The sequence below is a fragment of the Lepeophtheirus salmonis genome, chromosome 9, assembly GCF_016086655.4.
Source record: "Lepeophtheirus salmonis chromosome 9, UVic_Lsal_1.4, whole genome shotgun sequence".
Lineage (NCBI taxonomy): Eukaryota > Metazoa > Arthropoda > Copepoda > Siphonostomatoida > Caligidae > Lepeophtheirus > Lepeophtheirus salmonis.
Genome location: NC_052139.2, coordinates 12,675,637 through 12,701,652, shown reverse-complemented (window position 1 = coordinate 12,701,652; position 26,016 = coordinate 12,675,637). Strand labels below are relative to the sequence as shown.

General features: G+C 30.8%; 1 protein-coding gene across 1 annotated transcript in view; it reads right to left on the bottom strand.

The window, feature by feature from the left end:
• LOC121124466 (FMRFamide receptor-like) overlaps positions 1 to 24,876 on the bottom strand; it is a 30,124-nt gene extending 5,248 nt beyond the window's left edge. The window contains exons 1-3 of the mRNA XM_040719620.2: positions 24,548 to 24,876; positions 3,513 to 3,786; positions 140 to 489 (exon numbers count right to left, since the gene is read on the bottom strand). Of these exons, the coding sequence (XP_040575554.2) occupies positions 140 to 489; positions 3,513 to 3,786; positions 24,548 to 24,789 (866 nt within the window). The 5' untranslated portion in view covers positions 24,790 to 24,876. The remainder of the gene's footprint in view (positions 1 to 139; positions 490 to 3,512; positions 3,787 to 24,547) is intronic.
• Positions 24,877 to 26,016: the final 1,140 nt, after the last annotated feature.

Genomic DNA, 26,016 nt, shown 5'->3' with positions numbered 1-26,016 from the left:
AAGAAAGGGGCATTGGTCCCTATGATTCCAGTACCTCTATTGTACAGAAACAATTTACAACCTTTAACTCTTCAAAAATAAAAAGTTGTGGCAGCTGCACACATCTATAACTAAAAAAAGTGTACCATTAAATAATTACCTCGGTAGATGGCATACAATAAATAAGATGACTATTAGAGAAAGAACTAATGCCATTTTCATATCTCTTTTCGTTGGAACTATGATCGTTGCCGACTTGGAGACAACTTTTCCACTATCCAAAGAGTGAAGAGCCATGCTATCGCCTTGTCTTCGACTCGCCTTTGCTCTCTTTGTGGATCGTATTTTAAAGTATATATTCATATTTAAGAATAAAAGCACAATCATTGGTATAACCCCAGTTCCAAACAGTCGTCCCCAGTGAATGTAGAAATATATATAATTTTCATTTGCTCGAAGTTCTGTTATTTCAAAATCGATTTCTGTTTTATTATCAATCCCAGTGGACACCTAAAAATAAAATAAAAAAATATTGACAAGCCCTTACTTCAACACATATAATAACCAAATTATAAGGTAGGAACATAATTTCTTGAGTAATTCTATTACATTAGCAGCTGAGATTCGTGTATACAGGGGAGAGAATAAGATTTTGATCCCCAGCCAATTCTGCACTTTTCCCTCTGACAAGGAACAGAACAGTCTATAATTTCAAGGGTAGGTTCATTTTGGCACTGAGTGGTATTATATGAACGAAAAAAGTGTTTTGAGGAAGAAAAAATCTTAGTATAATCCCAAGAACACCATCTGCAATGACAAGCATTGTGTCGGTACCTATTAATTCAGTGCAGTCCAGTCCAGTTTTATGGAAGGGTCCTATCGGCTATTGAATTTTTTTATAATTGGGAAGATAGTTTTTTTATCCCAAATAATATACAGGAGGGTCTATTGAAATATGAGCAATTACTAATTAAATAGTTACAAAAAAAAAATCTGAACTCTCTAGCTTACAAACAAGTCGAAAAAATGGCAATTGAACGTGATCGACGAACAATTGGAGAGGAAGGAGGGATCTATCTAAAAGGCCGAACTGGGCTCGGAGGAGTTAAAGAGAACAGCTTAGGCCAATCCTCCAAGTCCATGACTGTCCATGCACGAGATCTTGGGGTTCACAACAAATTGTCCATAGCGCTATCAAAAAGTGTGTGGAAAGGATCTAGGGAGGTTGCAGAGGGCAATTTTGACACCCCCAATGAAAGAAACTCATTACTCCTGTTGCAAGACTCTATTGAGTTCTTTTGAACTCTTTTTGTCCTTTTTGGAATCCGAGATGCCAACCCCTTGGACTACACCTCTTGGGTGCATGTACCTGGAGTGCCTGTCATTCAAACACCGTGGCCTCAAAGCCACTGTCAGCCAGAATTGGGACGCCATGACAGAGTAGTCTATCTCCAGTATGTACCAGGCCTTCCACCGACGCCTGAAAGCCATCATTGCCACAAAGGGTGTTACATTTATGATACTCAGGCTATTGATATTATTAGTTTTGTTGATATTATATTGTTAATTAATAAATTATATCTTGTTGAAGTTTAAAATTCAAAGTTTTCAGATTTTATTGGACCACTTGGTATATAATTTCTGTATTAAGAGCGTTGTGTATATTTGGTGTAAAATATCCATTGTATCTATGTAAGGACCGACAAAACAATAAAAAGGGTTATTTACTCGAATTGAGGAGGTCCATCCTGATCTTAGGGACAACCTCCTTCCCCCAGGGCAGGTCGCTAAAACTGGGTCGTGTAATACATCTTCCAGAACGATAACATCATATACACTGCATTAACCTGTCCGATCGAACAATTTGCTAGTCTCGGATGGTTGGAAAACTGTCAATGTACAGACCTGCAGTTAGTAAACATACAAAAATCGGAAAGGGATTGAATAATTATTGCCTCCAATTTACTATGGAGTTCTAGACACGTAAAAAAATGAGACATGAAGCTAAGCTTATTTTTTTTATTTCCCCTCCTGAAGGAACGAGGGAAAAATGAAGTTGACACTTTCACTCTTTTTTTCACCAGCCAATCACTCTTTTTATATTTCCCTCATGTAGGAATAAATAGTCAGCTTAGGCATTCCATTACGTTGTGTAAGATAATTTTTTCTGTGCTCAAAATTGAATTAATAAATTCTACTCATTATTTAAACAAAATCTAGCGAAATTCTAATTTTTTTTACAAGTTAATATTTTAAATTGGAAATGAAACATAAAATGAATTCATAATGTGAATATATTTATGTTACGAAATAGTGAATATGTAGATTAGTTATATTTCTAATGAAATATATTTTCCTCAAAAACGAATATGGGCCTTTTGTAATATTCAACAAACTAAGGATCTTTCATTTCTCTTGATACATTACAATATTCTGTGCTAAGATTTGGGGTTTTATTATTCTTTTGGAATTTCAGACTGATCCTTTACTTTTTTCGACTCTGACATGAAAAAATTGGGCGTAGTCAATTTATTTAATAAAATACCTTTTAGATAAATAAATAATTATCTTCATTTTTGACCCTTTTTATTCGACCTTTTTCATCTTTTGGGTCCATTTCCTTATACTTTTAGTTTTTTAGTTTGAGACGTTTTTTCATAATCTTTTTTTCAATTTCTGAGAAGTAATTTTATATTTTATAAGGGCCCTCATTTCATGTCTTTGAATTCACTATCTCAATAATCCAAAGTTTTGAGTGATATCCCATTGTTTTCCATGAGGAGAGGAAGGGGGTCAATTACAATTGTTAAAGGTGTTAACATTAAAGAAAAATAAAAAGATATTTGATGACATTATTAGTGTCATATACAGGGTGGGGATTTTAAAACTGGAAAGTTTGAGTATAATGTATTTTATAATTAAGTTCCTAAAATTAATTCAGCAATATACTAATATTTTTCTCTTACATGACAGGGTTCATAGTTAAGCAAATCATTCGAACAAACTGCCTCGAGAATGGAAGCCCGCAATGAGTCAAAAGTGTTATGTACACGTCATTCACAAAGGATACATTTTGGGACAAAATCTGACATATTTTTGGACTTCTCTTGTACTCAAAGTACTTAATCTCCATGGAACATACACGTATATTTTGTATCGGTCCAACAAAGAAGCTATGTCTAGACCGCTCTTATATAAAAATTCGGTCTAGATTAAAAAAGGGGAAAAACAATTGTTACATGACAAATCATCAATAATTAGCGTGCAAAAAGTGTTTGGGAGAGTATCGAGTATCAGGGGCGTCCACAGTATTATATATAGATATTTTATTTTTTTATGGAGGGGGGGGATTTGGATTTTTAAATATACTGGTCGTGAATTCAAAAAATCAAAGATACAAAATTTGGAGTCAAATCTCACTTTTCTAGCAGATATTCAAAAGCTTGTTCACAAAAAAAAGTCAAAGCTATCATATTAGTGATATTAAATTTTCTCTACATAAATGAAAAAATGGTAGAAAAGTAACAACTTACCTCAGCTAGCCTTGTTTCAAAAAACTTTGGAAGGTTTATAAGTACGGATATGACAATCACGGGAGTCATGTGTTTGGCAACTCTTAGATTAACAGACTCTGTACAGGATATTGATCGATACTTGATTGGAAAACAAACCGCCATAAAGCGTTCAAAGGCTATGGCAATGACGGTGAAAACGGAGACACAGAGTACCATATTGGAAACTGGATTCACAAAATATGGGAAGGCATAGTTGTACAATTGAAGCTTGACACCAAATGCCTTGATTATGCTGTAATAAAAGTGATTTAATAGAACTGTATAAAAAATGACCTGCCGTTATGTAAAAATAAAAATCCTCGAAAAATAATTTAGTAATCCTGACAATTTGAAGAATGTTTGGGAGGATAGCAGCTAAGCTGTCATGACGTTTCAAGAACAGCTGTAAGAAGCCGTGAGAGAACAACAAATCTCTCTCCTTATATAGCAAGGACTTAAGTGTAGGAATTACTCAATTCTACCCTAATTCTAACATGGATCTACTCGTGTTACTCCAAAGCATCCCCACATGAGCAGAATTAACATTTTAGTTATGAAAAAAACTACGTTTAGGTATAAAAAAAAGGGTAAAACGCTTTTTGCGTGTGCTCTTTTTTTTTTTCTTTTTTTTTTCATTATTTAATAAGTGGTCGTGGTGTTAACTTCTCCTTCCTATCTTTAATGTAAATGGTTTTAAAAATCCACAATAAAATAAATGTATATGAATTTTAATATAATTACAATATTTTCCCAGCACGAATGCTACTTAAAATGTTAAAAAGTTCTCCTCTGATTAATAATAATTCATTTTGACTTCCCCCATCATATAACAGGCAGGTGATATTAACAAGGGTCTTAATTCTATGATACCAAACGTCTTGCTCCTGCCTTCTCCTCGCATTTCCCCCCTTACAAAGATATCGACTCCCATCATAATTTATATCATATTAATTTGTTAACTTTTTAAAAATAATAAATTATGAAATGTCCATGACGAATTAAATCTGACAAAGGAATCGACAACAAAATACACAGGGTATTTTTTTGTTGGCGAAATAAGGCCCTGCAGAATGACTTAGTGAAGAAAAAAGAGAAGAAAAAAATGTGTTTTTCAGTCAGCCGTCGCAGATAGTATGTCTTTTATCATAGTTTTTAGTAAATAAAACAAAGTTAGACCTTAAAAAGGTTGAATATTATAAATATCCTAACCTGAAATGGGGTCAAGTACCTTATATCCAAGCAGAAGTACTTCATTGAAATTATGAGTCATATTTTTTGCACTATTCAAGTAATTAAGAAGTGACTGCTACGTAATCAAGTACATGTGTAAGCACTATGAATAGTTATGGAAATCGTGTGCATAATGAGCATGTTAAAAAAAGAAACAGAAAATCAACAGGGTAACCCTGATATTTTTAAGAATATTTTGGAGAAGAGCAGCTACAATCAGCGGTGACTAGGGATGAGGGGAGAAGGAAATAAACAGAAACCTTGACAAGAAAGTCTTCAGTCTTGAATCCAAGAAGAACTTTTAATCATAGCCCTGCAACAAATCCTCAGGGTTACGCTCCGTTTTTTATGAGGACATAGGAATGTTCAATCAGGTTGGGAAGGTAATGAATCTATTTAGAAAGAAAGTTCACTGCTCAATAATTAAATATGAATGAGAACTGCTAAAGGACAGAAAATTCATACTTCAGATTACCAATTAAAAAAAAAAGAAAAAAAGACTGGTATACACATGATTAACATGACTGACTCTAAACAATATATTTACTGATTATTTTGTCTCTATCCTATTTAGCCTAATTGTATACTACTTTTTTCTTTACAAAAATATCAACTCTCCTTATGATCACACGTACGAGTGAGTACATTATTCTAAATGTTCTCTCTTCTAGAACTAAATAAAAAATCATGTTCAGTTTGATTTTACAAAAAGTCTAGCAGGCGTTCTAGGTCATATTATAGACTATGTATAACATTATATAAAAGAAGGTTTCATGTATATATATATTCATGATATATGAGGCAAACAATAATCCAATAATCGATTGCAGTAAAGGGTATTTACGACATATTAGTTTCAAAAAAGAATATTCATTATAATTGTATTACATCAGTTTGTTATTTCGAGTAGTAATTGTTCTTTATAGACCTAACTTAATCCCTCTCAAACATTTACCGTTAGTTTGATTCCATGAATTTTTTCATATCTTTATGTTTTGACATTAATTGTACATAGACTCACGTATATCTATATAACAACAAATAAATGAAAGAAGGGAATCTTTGAGATTCATTAATCAATAATTAATTCACTCTAATTAAAAAGGGTATTTCAATGGAAACACCTTTTTTTTATTCAATTTAATTAGTTTACAAAATGATGGACGGATTCGTAATATGTACAATTCTAGAGGACATAAAAAATCAAATTTTAAAGTATAGATACTTTCCAATCGTGATATGATACAGATGCTTTTGGTTAAAAAAAATGTGAATCAATAGATTTTGGTCAAAAACCACTGGAATGAATAAATATGATATTGGTCGCTCGTGAAATTTACTATAGAACAGTCTCGTATAAAAAAATCACTTATGAATTTATGTAAGGTTGCGATTCTGTTCACAGAAAGTATTTAATTATTATTATATTATTGTGTATAGTATAGATATATGATTTTAAATTTTAATGTTTTTATTTTATGTGAATGTTTGGGAATTTAAGATTTTTCCGATATTATTAGAGACAAAATCGATTAAATGATAGTGATCCTCTAAATATCTTCATTTTATTGTGTTGGTTGAGTCAAGTTCCTCTTCTTCAGAATATGTACAGGACTTTGAATTTTTGAAATGTAATTGATATTTTAAAAGTAGGAAGTTAAACCCCAACTTAAACACTCTATACGTCATATTTAAGTTGAAATGAAGATTGTTTTTCAAACTTTATTAAAAACTAGTTCAGGAATACGGTTAGAACAAAATTAAGTTTATTTCCTGTGAATTCTTACTGAAATTGACATTTTTATTCGATTTAGCATCCCTCAGCCTTAATGACGGCATCCCCCTTCTTTCTTGAATGTAGTTCATGACAAGTCAGCCCATGTGGCTTTGATAGCCAAAAGATTTAAATTGCAAATTTTTCTGATTCAATATTTTATTAATAAGCAATATAAGTTTGCATTAAAAATGATTTATTTTATCGAGTAATTAATATTTTAGAGGCAAGGAGATTAATTTCGATTTAAATATGCTTCATATGCAATGTATTTGATAAGTATACATATATTATAAATTTAGTCTGCTTGCAATATTTATTTTTTAACTATTTCATGAGAAAATTAAAAGTTAAACTTAAAAGCAATCAATCAAAAATGAACTCGTTTAATTGCAAATTTTTTGAAATTCCAATATATTTTTTATTCTTCATTTTAGCTACGAGTGCAATAAGAAGCAATTGAAAAAAACAAATAGGAAACAAATATTTTTTTCCGTATTAGATCCTTTCTGATTCGACACATTTTTTTAATTTTTTCAAATGTTATTGCTTTTCATTGTATGTTAAATATAGTCATTTCACGTTGAAATATGGCTCTAAATCGTGACAATACTCTAAAAATCCTGATTTAAAATAAAAACATAACGGCCAAACTATTATCATTGAATATTTCAATGGTCATTTTCTTGTTTAAGGCTGAAGTAAAAATAATAAAAGCAAGATTCCAGCAGGTGAGCAAAAATGCTGTTGCATAGTAATCATCACCCTAACTCCCAAAATACATGTCCGATGAGTTATGAAATTCTAACCAAACGAATAGAATTGAAAATTTTGTAAGAGAAAAAAGAGTGCAAAGGAGAATACAGGAGCGAGACAAATAATTAAAGATGGAACGATTAATCGGAATTGGAGAATCGGATATTTTTTCTGCCATCGGTATTGGGACATACATCGGGAAAATAATGTTTAGTTTGCAATCCCAATTCTTATTTATTAATGGTATTTAACAATTGATTACTTTTCTAAGTTATCCAAAAGAATTAGCCGCCAAAATCGTATATTCGAAACCAACCAATATTGAGTGTGTTTTTTTTAGACATGACTAGGTTCAGAATCTTGTACAAAACATACTTTTTATTTCTTGTTGTATTTTTCACGAAACAAGGGTACACTAGCTACTCCAGGATGGTGTCATTGTAGGTAAGATAATTGATTTTTACTCCTTGATCGAGTGGAAATCAGTGAAAGCATCTTCCCTTTGGATGTAACTGCTGCCAGACCATGACAGACGGAGGTTTGACATGTATAGTTACTATATTCTGGAACCATAGATGTATCTTTGGCAAAGATTCCATGTCCTTGATTATTTTTAATAGCCTTCAAAGTGAAAAGCTTCTTATCACAGAATACCAATTACCCACCGCACTTTTAAAGGTGGTGTGGAATTATTTATCTTCTTTTTCTTGTGGAATCGTCAGAAAGTTGATTTCGGTGTTTGAGTTATCCGATTCATTGACTGAACAGTTTCAATAGATTCTTATTCTTACTGATTTAATATCTTCAGGGGTTTTCTTAAGGCAAATTCTCTTTTTTACGAGGCTTAGATTGAGCACATACAGAGTCTCGATAACGTTTAAGGATTTTACAAATGTCCTTTATACTTATACTTCCGTCTAAGATCAAAAAAATAAAAATAGTAAGCTTATTTTCTTCTTGATATAAGGTAATGACAGCTTCCATTTGATTTCCAATCATGATTGACAAAGTATTCTTCATGGTCAAATCTTTTTGTGGAATTTAATCGGGATAGAATTACTTAATTTTTTGGACATTTTTTTTTTTTTTTGCCCTAACTCAAGATTTGCCACCTATTTAAAAATTTTTGCATGCTTACTTTTTCCAGGATTAAGCATATATTTTATGTATTTCTGTTCATCAGATCTATTATCTAACCGCAATTAAATAAAAATCCGTACACAGAAAGTAAGTAATGAATAAATTAGGTGATGATTCATATTAGAGGGTCGATTATTTCAATTTGAATGTGAGAGGTTGTTATTTGCGCAACTTTTAATTCAATACAAGTATCATCGATATAGGAGACCCGGAGGAACACCATGATCGAGTTTGTTTGCGCTGGACACAGATCATACTCAAACGTAGTTATTCAATACATAGAACAGGGATGGCAATTTTTTTTAGTTGGTGTGTCAAAAACTTTTTTTTTGTCACATGTTACTTCTTAATTCAAAATAATTTTTGCTATGTATACTTTTCTTTTATTACACAACCTAAGGTGAAATCGTTTATTAATATGACATAATGATTCATAACTATAAAATTATTCATCGAAGTCTTTTTTTTTCTCGGCCTTTATTAAGATACATTCTGTATGTAATTAAAAATTATTCAACAATATTAAAAACAAAAACCCCTAAACAACGAAATCATATCAAATATATTATAATGAAACATATCAGGTAGAAGGCTAAAAAAAATATTAAATTAAAATTTCAAATTAAATGTAATTTAAAGTACTAGAGTACAAAGTTAAAATAGGAAATATTCAATTTAAATCATTGTCTTTTATAGTCCTTAGCTTATATAGAATATACTGTCCCTTGGTTATCATGGCGTCAATTTTAGCGTTTTTACTATTTGTCAGAAAGTCGATCCTTACAAGTTTCTTATCATGTCGATCTCAATGAGTTGCATAATACCCATGAAGTTCGGATATATTTGGACGCATTCTAACATGATGAGATCTGTCGTTTCAGGTATTTCTTTTGTCTTTAAAAAACTTGTCAGCGTTTTCAAGTGTGCCTGTTAGTAAACGATATTTAAACCATTATTCAGGAAAAATTAGGAATTTAATTCTTATAGCATTTATAAAATCTGCTAGGCTTCTTTGGGATATATTTTGCCTTTTTAAATCAATTGGAAAGGGCAGAAGAGAAGGAGTTTTGGAACAGCTCCTTAGGAAGGCCGTTGAAATTTATTAAATTATCAACTTGAAAGGGACAATTGGTCTTTGAAAATTCGCATAAGAGGCGAAGATCGATGATAGGACTTAGACGATATGACATTCCCTTTGATATCGGAGTATATGGTTGTTATGGTCATCTTATTTAAACTTTCCCTCATCGGCATCTCCCATTTCAATGAAAGTTCATATTTCTAAAGAATGCTTCTATATCCATCCGAAGTGCGTTTTTTTCGAGCTGAAAATCTTGACAATATTGCTAATATTTTTGAGAGACCATACTGTGGGTTATCTAAAAAACCACTACTTTCCCGTATCAAAAATCAGTTGGATAGGTTTGGCCTCGTTACATGTTCATCGACTACCTTGAAAAGGGAAATACCGTCAACAATGAATATCAAATACCGTTATTAAAGCGCTTGAAGGACAAAATAATAGTGGCAACTTATATTCCTAGTCAATCATCTTCTAACAGCCACTTGTTTTAAGCCTGCCACCTTAATAAGTGGTCATACCCAGTTTTCAGATTTAAAAACCTTGTTTTTTAAGATGTCACATACACAAAGTGGTCTTTTTTTCAGTTTCCTTTGCCATGTTCCTTAATACAGGTTTGACTGTATTTACTTTTAAATAAAGTTCCCATATTGAATAGAAAAAAACCTACTTACAAGCTATACAATTTACTATCAAAAAACATTTTATTTGTTCAGATTAGAATATTGGTGCAGAATATATCAATATTTGAAGCTCTAGGTAATAAAATAAGAACTCATAATTATGTAGTTGGTCATCTTATGTAAGACATAAACCAATCAAATTAATATCCATCAAGCAGGGTTTTCACATATATTATGTGTGTACGCGTAATACGTGACTAAACAATTTATTTCTAAAGAAATTACATGTTATAGTCTTAAACCCTTAACAATTTTATTATTTTCAAAATGAAAAAGTTCTCTAAATTAAAAATTTATGCCATGATAAATTGAATTTCAAGAGAGAATGAGAAAGGTCACAAAACCTCCTACATACAGCGTTAAATGAAAATGATATAAAAATTCGTGTGATAAACTTTAGTAATCAAATTAATTACTTCTAAGACAATAATGATGGTTTGAATGGGTCTTTTTCGCGGTACATCTGGATATATGGATCTAACTTTACTTATAATTAAATAGAGCTCAAATGTGTTTATGCCTGATGACATTGGGATACCCATTATGTTCAGGGGTATCATCTCTTTAGAAAAGGTACTTCCGCCTTACTCGATGGATATCATCTCATTTAATTATTCACCCATACGTCCCTCTATATCTTGTATGGAATCGTTGTATTCTTATATAATAACTGAGGATATGTTTAATTAAGAGGAGTAGTACTGGAATGAAATGTAGAGTGAGAAACAAAGAGACTTATCATCCTTCAACTGCATCTCTTACATTGAAACTCCTCCCAAAGTTTTCTCTATTTCGTTTCCTAATATTCTTAGAAAACTCTTTCATTTATTTGAATTCTCAAATGGCATTTACGTACATAACAAACGAACAACTCCTATTTATGATACTAAGTACATTTATATGTCTGTATTATTTCTGTAATTCTAGACACTTCATCCTCGCTTACGATTCCATTATTACTTGTGAGTCTTTTCTTTCATTGAAAAAAAGTAAAAGACGATTTTTGAGCATAGATTTAATGTAGTCCTAGATATATTTATCAGCAAACCTACAAAACATATTCAACTCTCCTTATTATCTACATATGTATATGTATAAATAGTTCATGGGAACTCTTACGTGATAAATATGTTACTAAATTATCGATGATTTTATAACTTTAGTAGAGTTATATTGGAAAATATGAATTTCGCCTTACATATTCTAAAAGTTAGTGAGTCGGAAGTCATTTTCTGAATTACTAAATGACTTGTAATTATATTAAAATATCATTCGATCGTTAGGATTTAGGATCTTCACATCAATACTCAATAAATACATTATGGATTACACTAAATGCTTACAATGTAACAAAACTGTATACAATAAAGATTATTTCCGTATTCATTGACACTAACTAATAGATTATGTTCCTTGACAATTGTAAATCATATTAATATGATATTAAACATTAAAATGATTAGTATTAAGTTCCGGTCTTTAAATCCTAGCCCGGTCTGAGACCCTTCTGATTTTTAATGAACCGAACTAATTCGCTTTCAGTCTAGATCCGTCCAAAAGCAAAATTAAAAAAAAATAGTATAGGCCCATCCATAGATAAACTGTTGGTGACGTCATGTGTCTTTCAAAATTGGGAGAAGTATCAACACATGAACATCATATCAGAGGGGGTTTGCAGTGGGTGGGTGCACAAATTAAGGAATTTTTACTCTTTACTAGAAAATTTAATATTTGATTTTTTTTTCCAAAAATATATGAAACTAAATTTTTCATCTTTTATTCCAAAAGAATTTAATTTTGTATGAATACCTATAAATTTTTAAAATATTTTTCCAGAAAATTTAATATTTGAAATTTTTTCCAATTTTTTTTTTTAACAGTTGTAAACTTTTGAATACTTGGAGTTTTCTGAACAGCTGTGAATTTTTGGTTATTTTTTCACAAAAATTTAATAATTAAAATTTGATTCTATGTTAAATGCTGTAGATTCTTCAATTTTTCTTCAAATTTTTGAAATTTATTTCTAAATATTTAGTTAAGAGCTGTGGATAATTTTTGGAAAAAATAAACTATTGGAATTTTTAATTTTAATTTCAACCCCTCTTCCCCCTCAAAAAAAAATATACATATATATAATCCTACACACACTTTGACGTTATATGAAGTTGTATGTGTTGCATGAATCATATTTTTACAAATTTTTCATCAGCAAAAGGGAGAAAATCGTTCTATACATTTTACTATGTTAATACCTATTTCCACAACGTTTGGTTGAAATGTTCATTTGTTTTTGACATATAAACAAGTTAGACGTCTTTTGGTGAGGCCTGCGGTTTTTAACTTTTCAAAAAATAAAAATGGAAAAAACAAATTAAAAACTAAACTTATAAATTAGAAAAGGAAAAACAGTGGTTGCGTGTGTACTCTTTCTTTTTTTTCTTTTTTTTTGTTCATTATGAATAGGTATGGTGCTGTTTTAAATTCTCCCTCTGAAGTAACTATTTTAGCCCATTTATGACGTAAACGACTTTAAAAATGCATAATAATGGATATATGAATGTAATTAAATTATAATATTTTAGATGCACTAATGCTATTTAAAGTGTGGAAAGTTCTCCTCTATCACCGAAATCTTATAACATGCAGCGGATAATAACAAGGGTCTTAATTAGAGTTTGTGTTTGGAAATCTTAGACCGGTCTGAGACTATTACAACATTTTTTGGACCCAAAATAAAAGTTGGGTCTAGATCATATAAAAGAACCAAATCTATTTAGATTGATCCAAAGGAACAATTCGGTCTAGTTCCATCCCAAAAAAATTCTTCATATTTATTACTTGGTCCAGAACCATTTTACATATAAATTGGATATAATATCTTATGTGTTTTCAAATGATGAACACGCTACACATAACGTCATTTGAAGTTTAAACAAAGATAGTTTGAAGGAATTTTCGCTTCCGCCTTCTCATAATTTATGAGTAGATATGTAAAAAAGGTACATCTTGGTATCCTGTATAAATTGCCCTACGTGTTTCACATATTAAACAAAAACCACTACTGGTGTTATGAAAAAAAAAAAAATACGAGATTGAAAAAAAATTAATTAAAAAAGTTAGGAGTTTTTGTTATTTGAGAACTTTTGTTTATAAATTTGTATGTAAATTCAATTATTTTATATCTATGTACTTAAAAATATTTTTGTTGTTTTGAATACCCAACAACAGCTTGGTTTATCCCTCTGATCTTTCGCTGGCTTTACTTAATTAATTTCTATGTCAAAAACGACATAATATAGCCAAATAGTTTTTGGAAAATTATTGAGGAATTATATATGAATATAGAGGAAATTGACATTTTAGTTACAATAAGTGATATCCGGCACTGACTGGATTAATAAGGCGCCGGCTCAAAATCAAATTTGGCTTTAATAATGTTGAAAATAAATCCCCAAGAAATCCTCCGCTTTACTCAATGTTTTTCATTAATACGCTCGAATAAGAGCTTGATAATTTTTTTTTTGATATAATGGGATGACTGATGAGTACTTTAGTCTTTAGAATGTAAACTAATAAAATGAGAAAAATTTTTTTATTTTAAAATACCAGAGTTTATATTTTATTCAAATCTTAACATACATATACTCAAAATTCACTTGGATTATGATGTACATAAAATACCAATTACAAAAACAAATAGCAATAGTACCCTTGTTATAGATGTGCACGAATGACTTACATCAGGCAGTACAATATAGAGTGCACCTAGTATAAATGATATATGCACATTGCACACGCCTGCATTATTTCATAAATACGACTACATTATTTTTTTCTTATATCAATTTTTTTTTATATGATTTACATCAGGGAGCACTGTATACACGTTCGATACCATATGCGCACGCCTGCAATATTTCATTTATACGTCTACATTACTTTTTCTTTGATCAATATTTCATATATTAATATATTTAGAAAGATGGAAAGACAATCCTTGCTTATTAATAAAAAACGATTATGCTTTTTTGACCTTTTTGTTTGACTTTGCCGTTTAATCTTGAGCTTGGTTTTTTTGCTATATGAAGCAATGTTATTTATTCTACATAAGGACTCCAATTAGAACTATGTACCTTAACATGTTTATTATGATTATCCTTGGATCCCAAGATTATGTCTTTTATTTAATTTAGTGTAGATTATATTTGTATTCTTCGGCAAATTATTCTCCATTATTAACAAATATTCTTATTAACCCTGTGTGTGTACCGCTTATTACACTTAAATAATACAAAATTCATTGTCAAAGTGACAGAATCAAAAATTGACAGACTTAAGAAGTCAATTAAATCAAATAAAGGCTCTATACTGTAGCTAAAGTTATTGGATATCTTAACTCATTCCACAAAATTTGAATACAAAATCTATGCTTCAAATATATTTATGATAAATTGGGCTGTATTATATATGAAATAAAAAATTAATTGGAATTTTCTAATTTTCTTGATTTTCAACCAAAATTTTTCTTTTTTTTTAGTAAACAAAAAATTAACATCATAACGTTCACTTAATAAAATTTCAAGAAAGCTTCCCTGAAAGAATAGTTTTAATTCATTTATCTTTTTTTTTTTCATTTAAGTTTTTAATAATTAAAGTATCTTAATTAAATAATAATACTTTGATTATTAACTTCTTGTTGAGTCATCAGCTTAATTATAAGTTTGATGGATTGATCAAAAAGATCCAACATGGGATTTGTTTGCATGGTAAATTTGAAAACAAAAAAATAGATTAAAAGTGTATTTTTGTTGGATATCCTATATAAATTCTATAGTGAGCAGTATTTCATATGAGTAGGTATCGATCATAAAAAAAATTGTTATCCTTTTTGTGTACACTGTATAACTTTGCCTGCACGTCATACTTTCTCTTTCTATCTTGAAATAGGAGAGTGCTCAAGCGGAAAGTTGAAAGTCAACTATTGCAAACTTTTTATAATAAGAAAATAACTTTGATAAGTGAGGCGACGATAAAAATATAAAATTGTCATGGAAATGGGGTTTGTGTAGGAGCAAAAGGAGAGCTAGACATATGGTATTACTGAAATAAGGCCCCCAGTTAATAGTAGCTTCCTGTTAACTCATTTTGTGTGTGTGTTGGGTGGGGGGGGAGAATGTATTACTGTTATAACAAATTGAACCTGGTACATTTAAAAATAAATTAGTAAAAGGAAAAATTATAACTATATTTAAAATCTTATATATTTATTTTTATTTTGGATTTCTAGATCAATTTACACCAAGGATAGGCAATAATTCTTCTTTTAGAAGGAGATATTAACACATCATCGATTTAAAAAAATAGTGAAGAAAAACGAAGAAATAGCTCACACATCAACAGTTTTTTCTTTTCTAACCTCTAAGCACTATGCCTTTGTTTACTATCTACTATTAATCCTGATAACATCATTATTTTCTACCTTCAGGTATTCTTAAAAGGATCCAAGGGACTGAGATGTAATAAAACGTATATACTGATAAAGACTCATTAATTCCAATGAAAACGAGAACACAAATCCAGAGATTCAAATCCGTGTTTCTGACTCGTCTTTGGAAAGAATAAAATGTAGTTGGTGTCTGGAGATCCCATTAATCCCACAGATTTCTCCAATATCTGACTAATTGTAAGTAGCGGTTATTTCTTATTTCCGGATAATAATCCAGGACATGGGATTGAATGGGGCTGTCCAAGTCAGTGGTGTTTGAACCAAAGGGGGCAAAGGTGTCATTCCGACTCCACTTTAGAAGATTTTTTTAGTAAATCACGAAGAAAATTACGTTCTGAGCAAAAAAAAAAAAAAATAGTCTCTGCCGAAAAATATGTTATTAAAGTTTTGTGTCAAATTTGGCATTAAAAAAATTACTTTGTTTAAAAATTGTCGACCCCAAAAAAAAAAAAAAATCAATCTGAGTAACCCCCTCTCCCTGTAGACACCCCACATGACATAACCATTTTATGTATATAATTTTTCTCTTTTTTCTTAAAAATACAATACGAAGCCTGTAATCCGAGTTCAAGGCGCTCCAAATCGTCATGAAGAAGAATTATCAACTATGGTTTGCGCCGATCGTCCACTCCCAAATTCCTTATTTTCAAATGTCCAATCCTAATTTCCACTGCCATCCCATTTTATGCACTATATTCAGGACATTTTCATTTCAAAATAATGCATAATGATAAATTAATTATTAAGAAACGACGTCGACATACAATTATATTCTTATCATATTATTCAAGATTACTCCTTCCTCCCCCATTCTTGGACGCACCCATTATTGCTGAAAATACCTTCCTCTTTTCAGCAATAATAAAAAAAGAAGAATAAAACCTTCCCTTCCCTATGTTTGGACGAGTTCATTTTGAGCATCTTTTTTTTCTTCCTTTACAATAATAAGTGACGTATATATACATATATCTGTATTAAATTACTTTTCATGAGGAACCCCTCATCTCCTATGCGGGAACTCCCATTCAATGTTGTTATTATGATATGTCAAATAACCCTCCATTGCCATGCTGCAGGAGGGATGGATTCATCTTGAAGGGGAGGAAGGGAAAAAGTAGAAGGGAAAAGAGAGAAGGAACATCTCAAGTTGAGGGGAAGAGGGGAGGGAAGGAGCTAACGGATGTGTCGATGACTCGGAATAAGAGGGGAGATATTCATCCCCTCTTGTTTTTAGTCTTTACACATGGGGGAGTATTTTCGGCGTCTCCTCTTCAAAGAAAAAACTGGTAGGGGAGACTGCTCTTTACATACAACCATACAACCACCTAGGGTACTGCGCTCTTACGTATAAATGGGTCATTATTGTAGACTAAGAAAAGAAAAATAAAAAATAAAAAAAATATCTTAATGTTTTTTATATGTCGTGCTATTTTTAGTTTATAGTATACATAACAAGTACAAGTCTTGATTCGTTCATTTCAAGTTCAGTATATTCAAGTTTCAATTATTTTCACTTCAGACATATTCCAAATCCCCAGCACAAAGCTCTTCATGAGTCATTTTTACGAGTTAGGATTCAAGTATCGAATTTTTGAACTCGAATTCGACCAAGTCTAGTCGTGAGTCTTTTTATCTGGAGTCTAAAAGCCTCAATTTATTAATCTAATATTGTTTGAGATTTAGAGGGAAATAAGGGATTTTGAAGAACATAATGTGGCCAGAAACCTGTATCATATTTTGTTGAAATAAAATAGATTCACAAATTTTGTCTCTTGGTCAAAAGGTGAATGTTTTTTTACCTTCATATTTTTATAATATTATTTTCTTCTTCAGACTCTTCAGTATAATTTTCTTGACAGTGTTTGCGAAGAATGACATGGTTTCTTTTGATTTTTCATGGAAACGTAAAACCTTTAGGGAGCTGATCATTAGGATGATGCAGTTTCCCTGAAATTATGAATCATTTTCAGAATCAACGGAACCTAATTTTGTTACTGCAGTTAAGTAAGTAGAACAAAATATAAAATCTTATCAATTTTAGTTAACGTTTACCTCTAGCACAATTGTAATTTCTAAACACGTATGAAGCAATACTTTTTTGTGTGTGCTATTTTAAAAACGTTTTAAAATAAAATATTTTAATGAACAAAAAAAAGATTATGATGTTTCGTAAATTTTTTTGTGACTCTAACTTCCTTGATTGTACAGAGCAATAAGTAATCACGCCTAGACCGTTTATCAAAAAAAAAAATAACTAAAAAGGAAAAACTAATAATATTTTTTTTTCTTTTCTCAACTGAAGTTTGATAAAGTCTTCTTTATTTAATAAACGGTCTAGACGCAATCACGTATTACCTCTTACAATTAAGGCAAGTGAAGTGACAAAAAAAGAAAAAAGATTATCTTATTTTGATTAGTATTTGTGTTCTATTTACCTACCTAAAGTACCTAAATTAGGTTGTCCTGATTCTGATATTGTTGGGGTAATTGCATCAGCCTACTGATCATCTATCCAGAAGAATTTTAAAACAATTTTTTTAGTCATTGTGAGGTAAGCATTTAACTTTTCTTATGATTCCTTTTTAGGTAATTTTCGGTATTATTACTTTATCGTAGACCCATTGAATCTGATTCGTAACACATAAAGCTGTTTCTTATATCATTTCTTCGTTCACTGAAGGGAAGTTGTTATCAACTTTGAGATGTTTTACACTGGATAAATATCCTACAAAACGTTTTTATACCCTGGTAATTTTGATCATTTTAGAAATAAATGGTCTTAACTAGGACACTTTAATAAAAAAAATTGTGAGTTAACACTTTCATTTTCATTTTGTACAATATGATTCTCGGATCACTAATTCTGATATTCCTTTGTTATTTGAAAAAAATAAGACAAAGAGAAAACGAAGAACAAATGATTTTTTGGTGTAATAACACTGATTGAAAATAAGAATGTCCCAACCATTTGTATTCAGCAATATCAATGAGGTTCGGTCTAAGCAATCCCCGTCATGTTACTCAAATAGAGGGCGCTATGAAAATCATTTATAATATGCCCCAATTTTTTTTAAACAAAAGGCTACAGACTCTCACATCTACATGCGGATAATATATATATTTTATTTGGCTTATGATCCTATTACTTTTTTAATCCCTTTCATTTTTTGAAAACTTACCCAAATTCCGGCAATCACTTTTGGAGTCTGATCATATAAGGAAGTTTGAAATAAATTAAATATGTGGAAATAGAAGCACAAGTCACTACAATTGCACATTTTCAAAAATATTACATGCTCAATATTTTCTACTAATTGTAATTATTTTTTCTGTACAAAATTGGGTTTTTAATAATTTTTTGAGTATCAAAATGTACGAGTAATCTGCATGAAAATAAACTGACTCTCCACATAATAATATTTTAAATTCAAATAACGGCTTTTACTTTATTTGGCATTATATTTGACAGAAAAACTCATTTAATAGTTGTAAGCCCACTGTTTTATGGGTTTTTCATTTTTTTTCATTCTAAGGAGTTTTTATGCTCGTATGGAAGTTAAAGATTTAGTATTTCAATTACAAAATAATGTTGGCTTTGAGTATATTTAGTTCAGCAGCAATATTGGTTGAGTTTTTATTAAATTTCGTTATAATGTAGATATTATATAAAAAAACGAAATGTCACCACACTTTTTAATAGTGGTGTCATATTGTATGAGTGATTGTGTGTTTGTCAAAATCTGTCTTTCCTGCACAGCAGTCGGTACGATACATCAAATTGAAAAATTAGCAAAAGTGACGTCATAACTATGATTGGTTGCGTGCTTTGTCAAAATCTTTGTGTTTTGCCTACAAGTTTGTACAATACATCCAATTAAAAATTCTAGCAAGTCCGATTACGTGATGGTCTAACCTTGCATTTCTATTAACCTTGGTATACCAAATTGGTATTTAACTATGATATCTTAACATTGCCAAAAATACAGACCTGGGATAAAGTATTTATTCGTCCTAGAACCCTATCTATTTTTACTCCTACCCTGTAAACCTGTACGAAGACAGCAATACCTTTGGTCATTTAAAATCTGCACTCTTTGAATTTTAAACTTTAACAAGATATAATTTAGCAATTAACAATAGAATTCAACAAAATTAATGTTATAAATAGATGTGTGTCTGGGCTGTCTTAGTCATTAATGTAACCGCCCTCAGCAGTTATGATGGCTTCCGGGCGGTGGCAGAATGCCTGGTACCCACTGCGAATGTAGTCCTCTGTTATGACGTCCCAGTGCTGGTTGACAGTGACTTTGAGGGTCTGTGTGTTTGGATGATGGGCACAGCAGGCCTGTCCCCCGACATGCACACAAAAGGTTCGGAATTATCAACGTTGTAGACGGTGGTTCTGGGGACGCCCAACTGTTTTTTTTTTTTTTTTTTTTTTTTTATGGGGGGTGAATGGAAATTCTCAGTTTCTCGACTTATAGATCAGCTAGAGAGCTCAGGTTTGTTTTGTTTTGTATCTAATTGTTTATGCTTTAATATATCGGAATATGAATTAATTTTAATCACTCAACCTTCAGTAATTATTGGCTTAGTAAGTGTTCGGATTTCAATGGATCACTCAGTAGGTAAAAATGTGTATTCTTATTATTTGAGCTCTAGTTAAACTTAAACACACTTATATAAAATTTGAAGATAAGAACGTCACTAAGTTTAGCTGGGATAGCTTTAGTCGCGTCACTAGCTCCCGTCCCTAAACTTTTTATCATGTAAAAAAATATAAATAAAAAATAAATCTGTTTAAATAAGTAGTTATACCCCCAAAATGACGAAAGTTAGAATTCCCCTGGAGCCTTTTCTTAAAGTGTATTCGTGAACTCGATGTTGAATTAAGTAACTTAAAGCTACTTTTATTATTTTTGACTTATTGTACAATCAATTATTTCTGACACATAATATTTTATATAATTAATTATTTTAAGGGTGGGTTAAAATAATACAAATAGTATTCAATAGTAAGTCAGGATACTTCGAAAATATTAGTAATTAGTCCAAACTGTTCATCACTCTCTTAGGGGATAATTCGTTATTGAGATATTTATTCAACTTTTCATTGATAATTTAAAAAAAATTATTAATGTTTTTAAGATGTGTTATGTTTAGTAATGATTAATTTCGAGTAATGGCTAGTCTTTATATATTAAGCTGAATAATTTTAATATTAACTAGTTTAAGCTGACATTTATTGAGTATTTATACGAAATATTAATACTTACTTTATCCTACTTTTTCTTACTTTATTATATTACATATATTCAATACATTCATTGTTTGTATATATTCCTAAGTATAGTGTTTCTCAAGCTGTACACCTAGGTGTAGTAGTGCATCCCAGAAGATAGTCAGGTGCGTTTCATAATATATGTTTCTATTATTTATTTGTAAAATTAAAAATAAAAAATAGTTCAAAATTTAATATTAAGAGTTTGGTATTTTTAATAATAAACCCTCAGAATAAAACAACTTTTAGAAGCACTGGGGTTGTTATAGTTCTATAAAATATGGCATTAGATTAGATTAAGACTTCAAATTTGTCGGCAAGTTATACGTGTAAGTCTGGTTGGATTCGCAGTAGAATTAAAGATTGGTATTGGAGTAATTCCTATCATGATATGGAGTATGATTTAAACTTTTTATTTCCTTTCTTTGATAGCTGATCGAAGGAATAATGGTAAAACAGCAGCACAGCTCAACTATTTTTCTAAATATTTTTCAAATTTTCAAAGTGACCATTTTTTTTTTTTTTTTTTTTTTTTTTGAATATTCATTTAATTGGTCAGAGGGAGTTGCACTGATCAAGTATAAGTAAACATTATATTATTACATTTACTCCATCTGACCCAGGAATCTTCTTTGAAGTCCATATACATAACTTATATTTCCTTTTCTAGGAACGACCAAGGTGCAAATTTACGAACATTGAGTTCAAGGGAATAATTTCTCCCGAGGGTGTTGTCCATTGAGCTACGTCGTTCCATGGTTTAACAAACTGGCAGGTCATATTTTTTAAAACTGCTATGATAGTAAATAGTTTCATGTGAAATCCGATTCAAAAAAATATAAACAATACCTATAATTAAGTTTTATTAAATTAAATGCAAGCATCTTTGAGATGAAGGAAATAAACACAATCTTTACACATTATGTAGCAAGGATATAAACCTTAATTACTCTAATGTCGGCTTTCAATTCTACTCTATGTATTCACCGTCCTATCAAACCAACTTAAGCCAAACACAAATCTTATATCACCACTTCATGAATTTAGGTATTTGTAAGAATACAACGGAATTTTTGTTTGTGCTGGCAGAATTTGAAGTGATCCATCCAGTAAAAGCTTCCCGCCATTAATAAAACTCCTCAAAAAAAAAAAAAAAAAAAAATAGTACGAAAAAAAAGGTTATGAAAAGAAGAACATATTTTTTTTTTAAATTTCGATTGTTTAGTTAAAAAAATGTCAGTTCTTAAATTTATGGAGTCCATGTAAAGTAGAAAATATAATAATACAATGCACGTTGTGAGCAATTTTTTTTTTTTTTTTTTTGACAGAAGAGAACGGAATACTAACGCTGTTATTTTTCTTGTACAAAATACATAGCGTTACTTGGCAGGTAGTCAGAACATGTTCAAGAGCGAATAGGAACTTCATAAGATTTTATTAGTTCTGCCTTCAAACTAAAAAATGAATCATGTATTTTCTATTTAGGATATTGCACCGAAATATCCACTTTAATCCTTGCATATAAAGCATTATACTAATCGCAAGCAGTTTCTAAACTCAAAAATACGTATAACTATATCATTAATTACTTATTGTAAAATTAAAAATATATTATTTGTTGGATGAAACTTGTAGATTCTTCCTTATTGATACATCTTTGAACGCAAATAATCTACTTATTTCATAGCTTCAGGAACAAGGACTACCCTTGAGCATTTTTTTGTGTATACCCTTGAATATTGTTATTTTATAAAATTGTACTCTTCTTATAAAGCATTCAGCAAAATACTAAAGGAGTAGTTAATTTTCTACATGGATCAGAACAATTCAAAAGAAGCTCAGGACTCATTCCTGAGCTGACAAGAAAACAAGTAAATCAATTAGAGAATCGTCTCACAAATTTTGTTCGAAATCAAGAAGGGAAAGAGACTAAACAAAACAGATCAGGAAAATGAAAGAAAGCAAACTTCGAGAAGTTTGCATTACGAAGATTAGCAAGCTATCTCAAAAATATGGAACTAAAATTCACAAAATATATAAAGAAAAAATTGGAATTCGTACCTATCAAGTTTTATGGTTGCAAAGACCTTACCAAATATCTACCGGGATCCGAAAAGCTTGAAATCATGGAGAATCATACTACAGTGATTGTAAAAACTGGAACTAAATACCTACATAATTCCCGACTATTTCTGGAAAGGAACAACATATTGCAAATGAACTGTTTACATGAATAACTGAATCTGGAAGTTTTGATTCAATCAGAGTAATTGGTAGTTGTGGGATCGCAGTTAATACATGGGACAAAGGTGGTATTTTTTGACTTCCATAACATATATTAAGTACTACATTAGAATGCTTTATTTTTTTTTCTTTATTTCAATTAATTGCAATTTAAAAATCTTTTTTGAATTTTATAATGAATGGTTAAGTAGACTAAGAACTTTTAAAAGAGTAGAAGGAATCCTTGTATCAAATTATCTTGTCATAGGGATACTAATCAAGAACTTTGTAGGAGGAGAAAATTTAGATCTATCTGATATATTTAATTCGATTTTGATCATTTTTGGAGAAGTTTTTTGACTCCCCGGAGGCCTTGAACAGATGGAACCCTTCGAATTCCGCAAAAAAATATTGCTGGGTATTCTTACGGATCCCTAAAATTCATGTCGTGCTCAGTTCGGATTATGGGTTGGTTTAAGTTGGTTTTATAGCACACACTCTATTCTCCGTCATTTCTGAGCGCTCACGCTCATGGCTACACAGTTTTTCAGAAGTCAAATAATGGTGGTGAGTAATGTAAATCCTCTTAATTTTGTAGCTGGTCCGTTTTTATGGTTTTATTGGGGGGAATTGCTAATATGAAAAGTGAATTTACTTTTCCATATCAATTGTCATTATTTAATTCCTGAGTAGTGGACATCCTATCCGAAATAGATTTCGTTATAATCAAAACCTAATTAAACATTCGAATGTACTCAAAAATTGACGGAGCGTAACCCTGATGATTTGATGCGAAGTTATAATTGTAAGTGTTTGTCGAACTCAGACTAGAATCGGGGATCGATATCCGAACAATTCTAGTAAATATCCTAGTTTATTAGCATATCCCCTTCCTCCCTTGTCTGAGCTATTTGTAGCTGATCTAATGAAACGTTCTATCCTCCCAAACATTCTTCAAATTGTCAGGGTTACCTTGTTAATTTTCGCTTCTTTTTTTTAATATCCCCATTGCCCATTCATTGTACACACGTTTTCATCACTAATAATGATAGCGGCTATAGAAAACACTGTGTAAGTTGCTATAAATAACTAATTCGCACGCAAAAAATGTTTAGGAATTACAACCCTAAATTGAAAGCAAGGAACCGATTACTCAGGAAGATAAACTCATGGTATTTGTAAGTATAGAAAACTAGTTAAAAATGATTAATAAGCTGATTTATGATCCCTTCGGAGTGGGAAAAATGCTATAGTCTCCGTTTTGTACTGTGAAAAAATACTATATAAATCTTCCGTAGCAATCGTGTTACATATAACCTATTTATTTGGTTTTTTCTTACCTATAATTCACGATCGCAAAAAGTATAAGAATTGAGTCAATTATGGATAAAAATATTAGGAGTCGATTAAAAACATTTTTCATTTCTTTCCTTGAAAGAACAGCAATTGAAGTTGCATTTCCAAGTAGACCAAACATTCCAACCAGTACAATGAGTACACCTTCAAACCAAAATTCCACATTTGCAATGATGGTGTTGGTAAATTGAGTTCGGTAACAGCAATTACTTTGATTGATAATCATTTGATATGCTATGTAGATGGTTTTACCAAATCAAGAGCAACAAGAAAAACAGCAAGCTCTTATTCAAGCAATACTTTAAAACGTAATGAAAAAAAAAGGGAATGAAAATATATGAAACGAAGAGAGAAGAGCTAAAGGGGAAATCTTTTTGTTTGTTATATATACATAAAAAGCGCGTTCTAAGATATTGATAGAGAGTTGTAGAAAATATGATTTGTCGACAAGCTAGAAAAAAGAAAGCGAAAATCAACATGGTAATCTTGACCATTTGAAAAATATTTTGGAGGAGAGAGGCTTAGCTGTCAAGATGCATTAGATGCAAGAAGCTATGGGATGAATGAAATAAACATTCCTCCCATATAACAACGGCAAAAAAATAACAAAAAAAGGGCAATTCGAAGTCTTCCTTCACGTCCCTCCTGATGGTCCTACCAGCCACGGAGAAGTCGTTGGCGAGGTGATTCATCGATTTGTTGGGATCCTCCTCGATCTTCTTCTCATAGTTGGAGAGGAACTCCGCATCCCTCTTTAAATTGGGCCCTCTTCTTCCTGATTTCCAGGAAAGATCTTTTCCATCATTCTATATTGTGGTCACATTGAAACCCGGGCTCTTGAGCACTTCACAATGTCCATAAACCTCGCCAACTCAACTTTAGCATCTAAGAGATCTGAGATGGGCTCCCTTCTGGCTTCTTGCTCACTCATGATGACGAAATGTTTATTATAATTTTTTTTATGCAGAAAGGATGGTTGAACCATAAATCCAAAAAATAGTCTAAATTTTGCTGGCCAATATATATATTGCTATATGGAAGTAACAAATCTTTAGTCTTAAAATCGTTTATTTAAGACGATATCACCAACCATTATAATTACCAGTTATTTATGGATGCTGTCATTACATTTTATGGATCAAATTAATTTATTTACTATATATTTATACGCAGATAACTTAAATTATTTGAGTCATATAATTTGTTACATATAAGGTACTTTTCAATTAATAATGTTAAAAAAGCAATAAATGCATTGCAAACATCTATTGAGAACCCAAGTATTAAAATATGGTTATTCAAAATTGATTAACTTATTTTTGGACCTAAATAGTTCTATTGATTTATTTCGATATCGGAGTTTAAAATATATACAGGCAAAGAATTTGAAACCAAACACTAAAACCTCAAGTTACTTAAACGCATGTTTCCCTCCCCTTTCAATGAAAGAGAA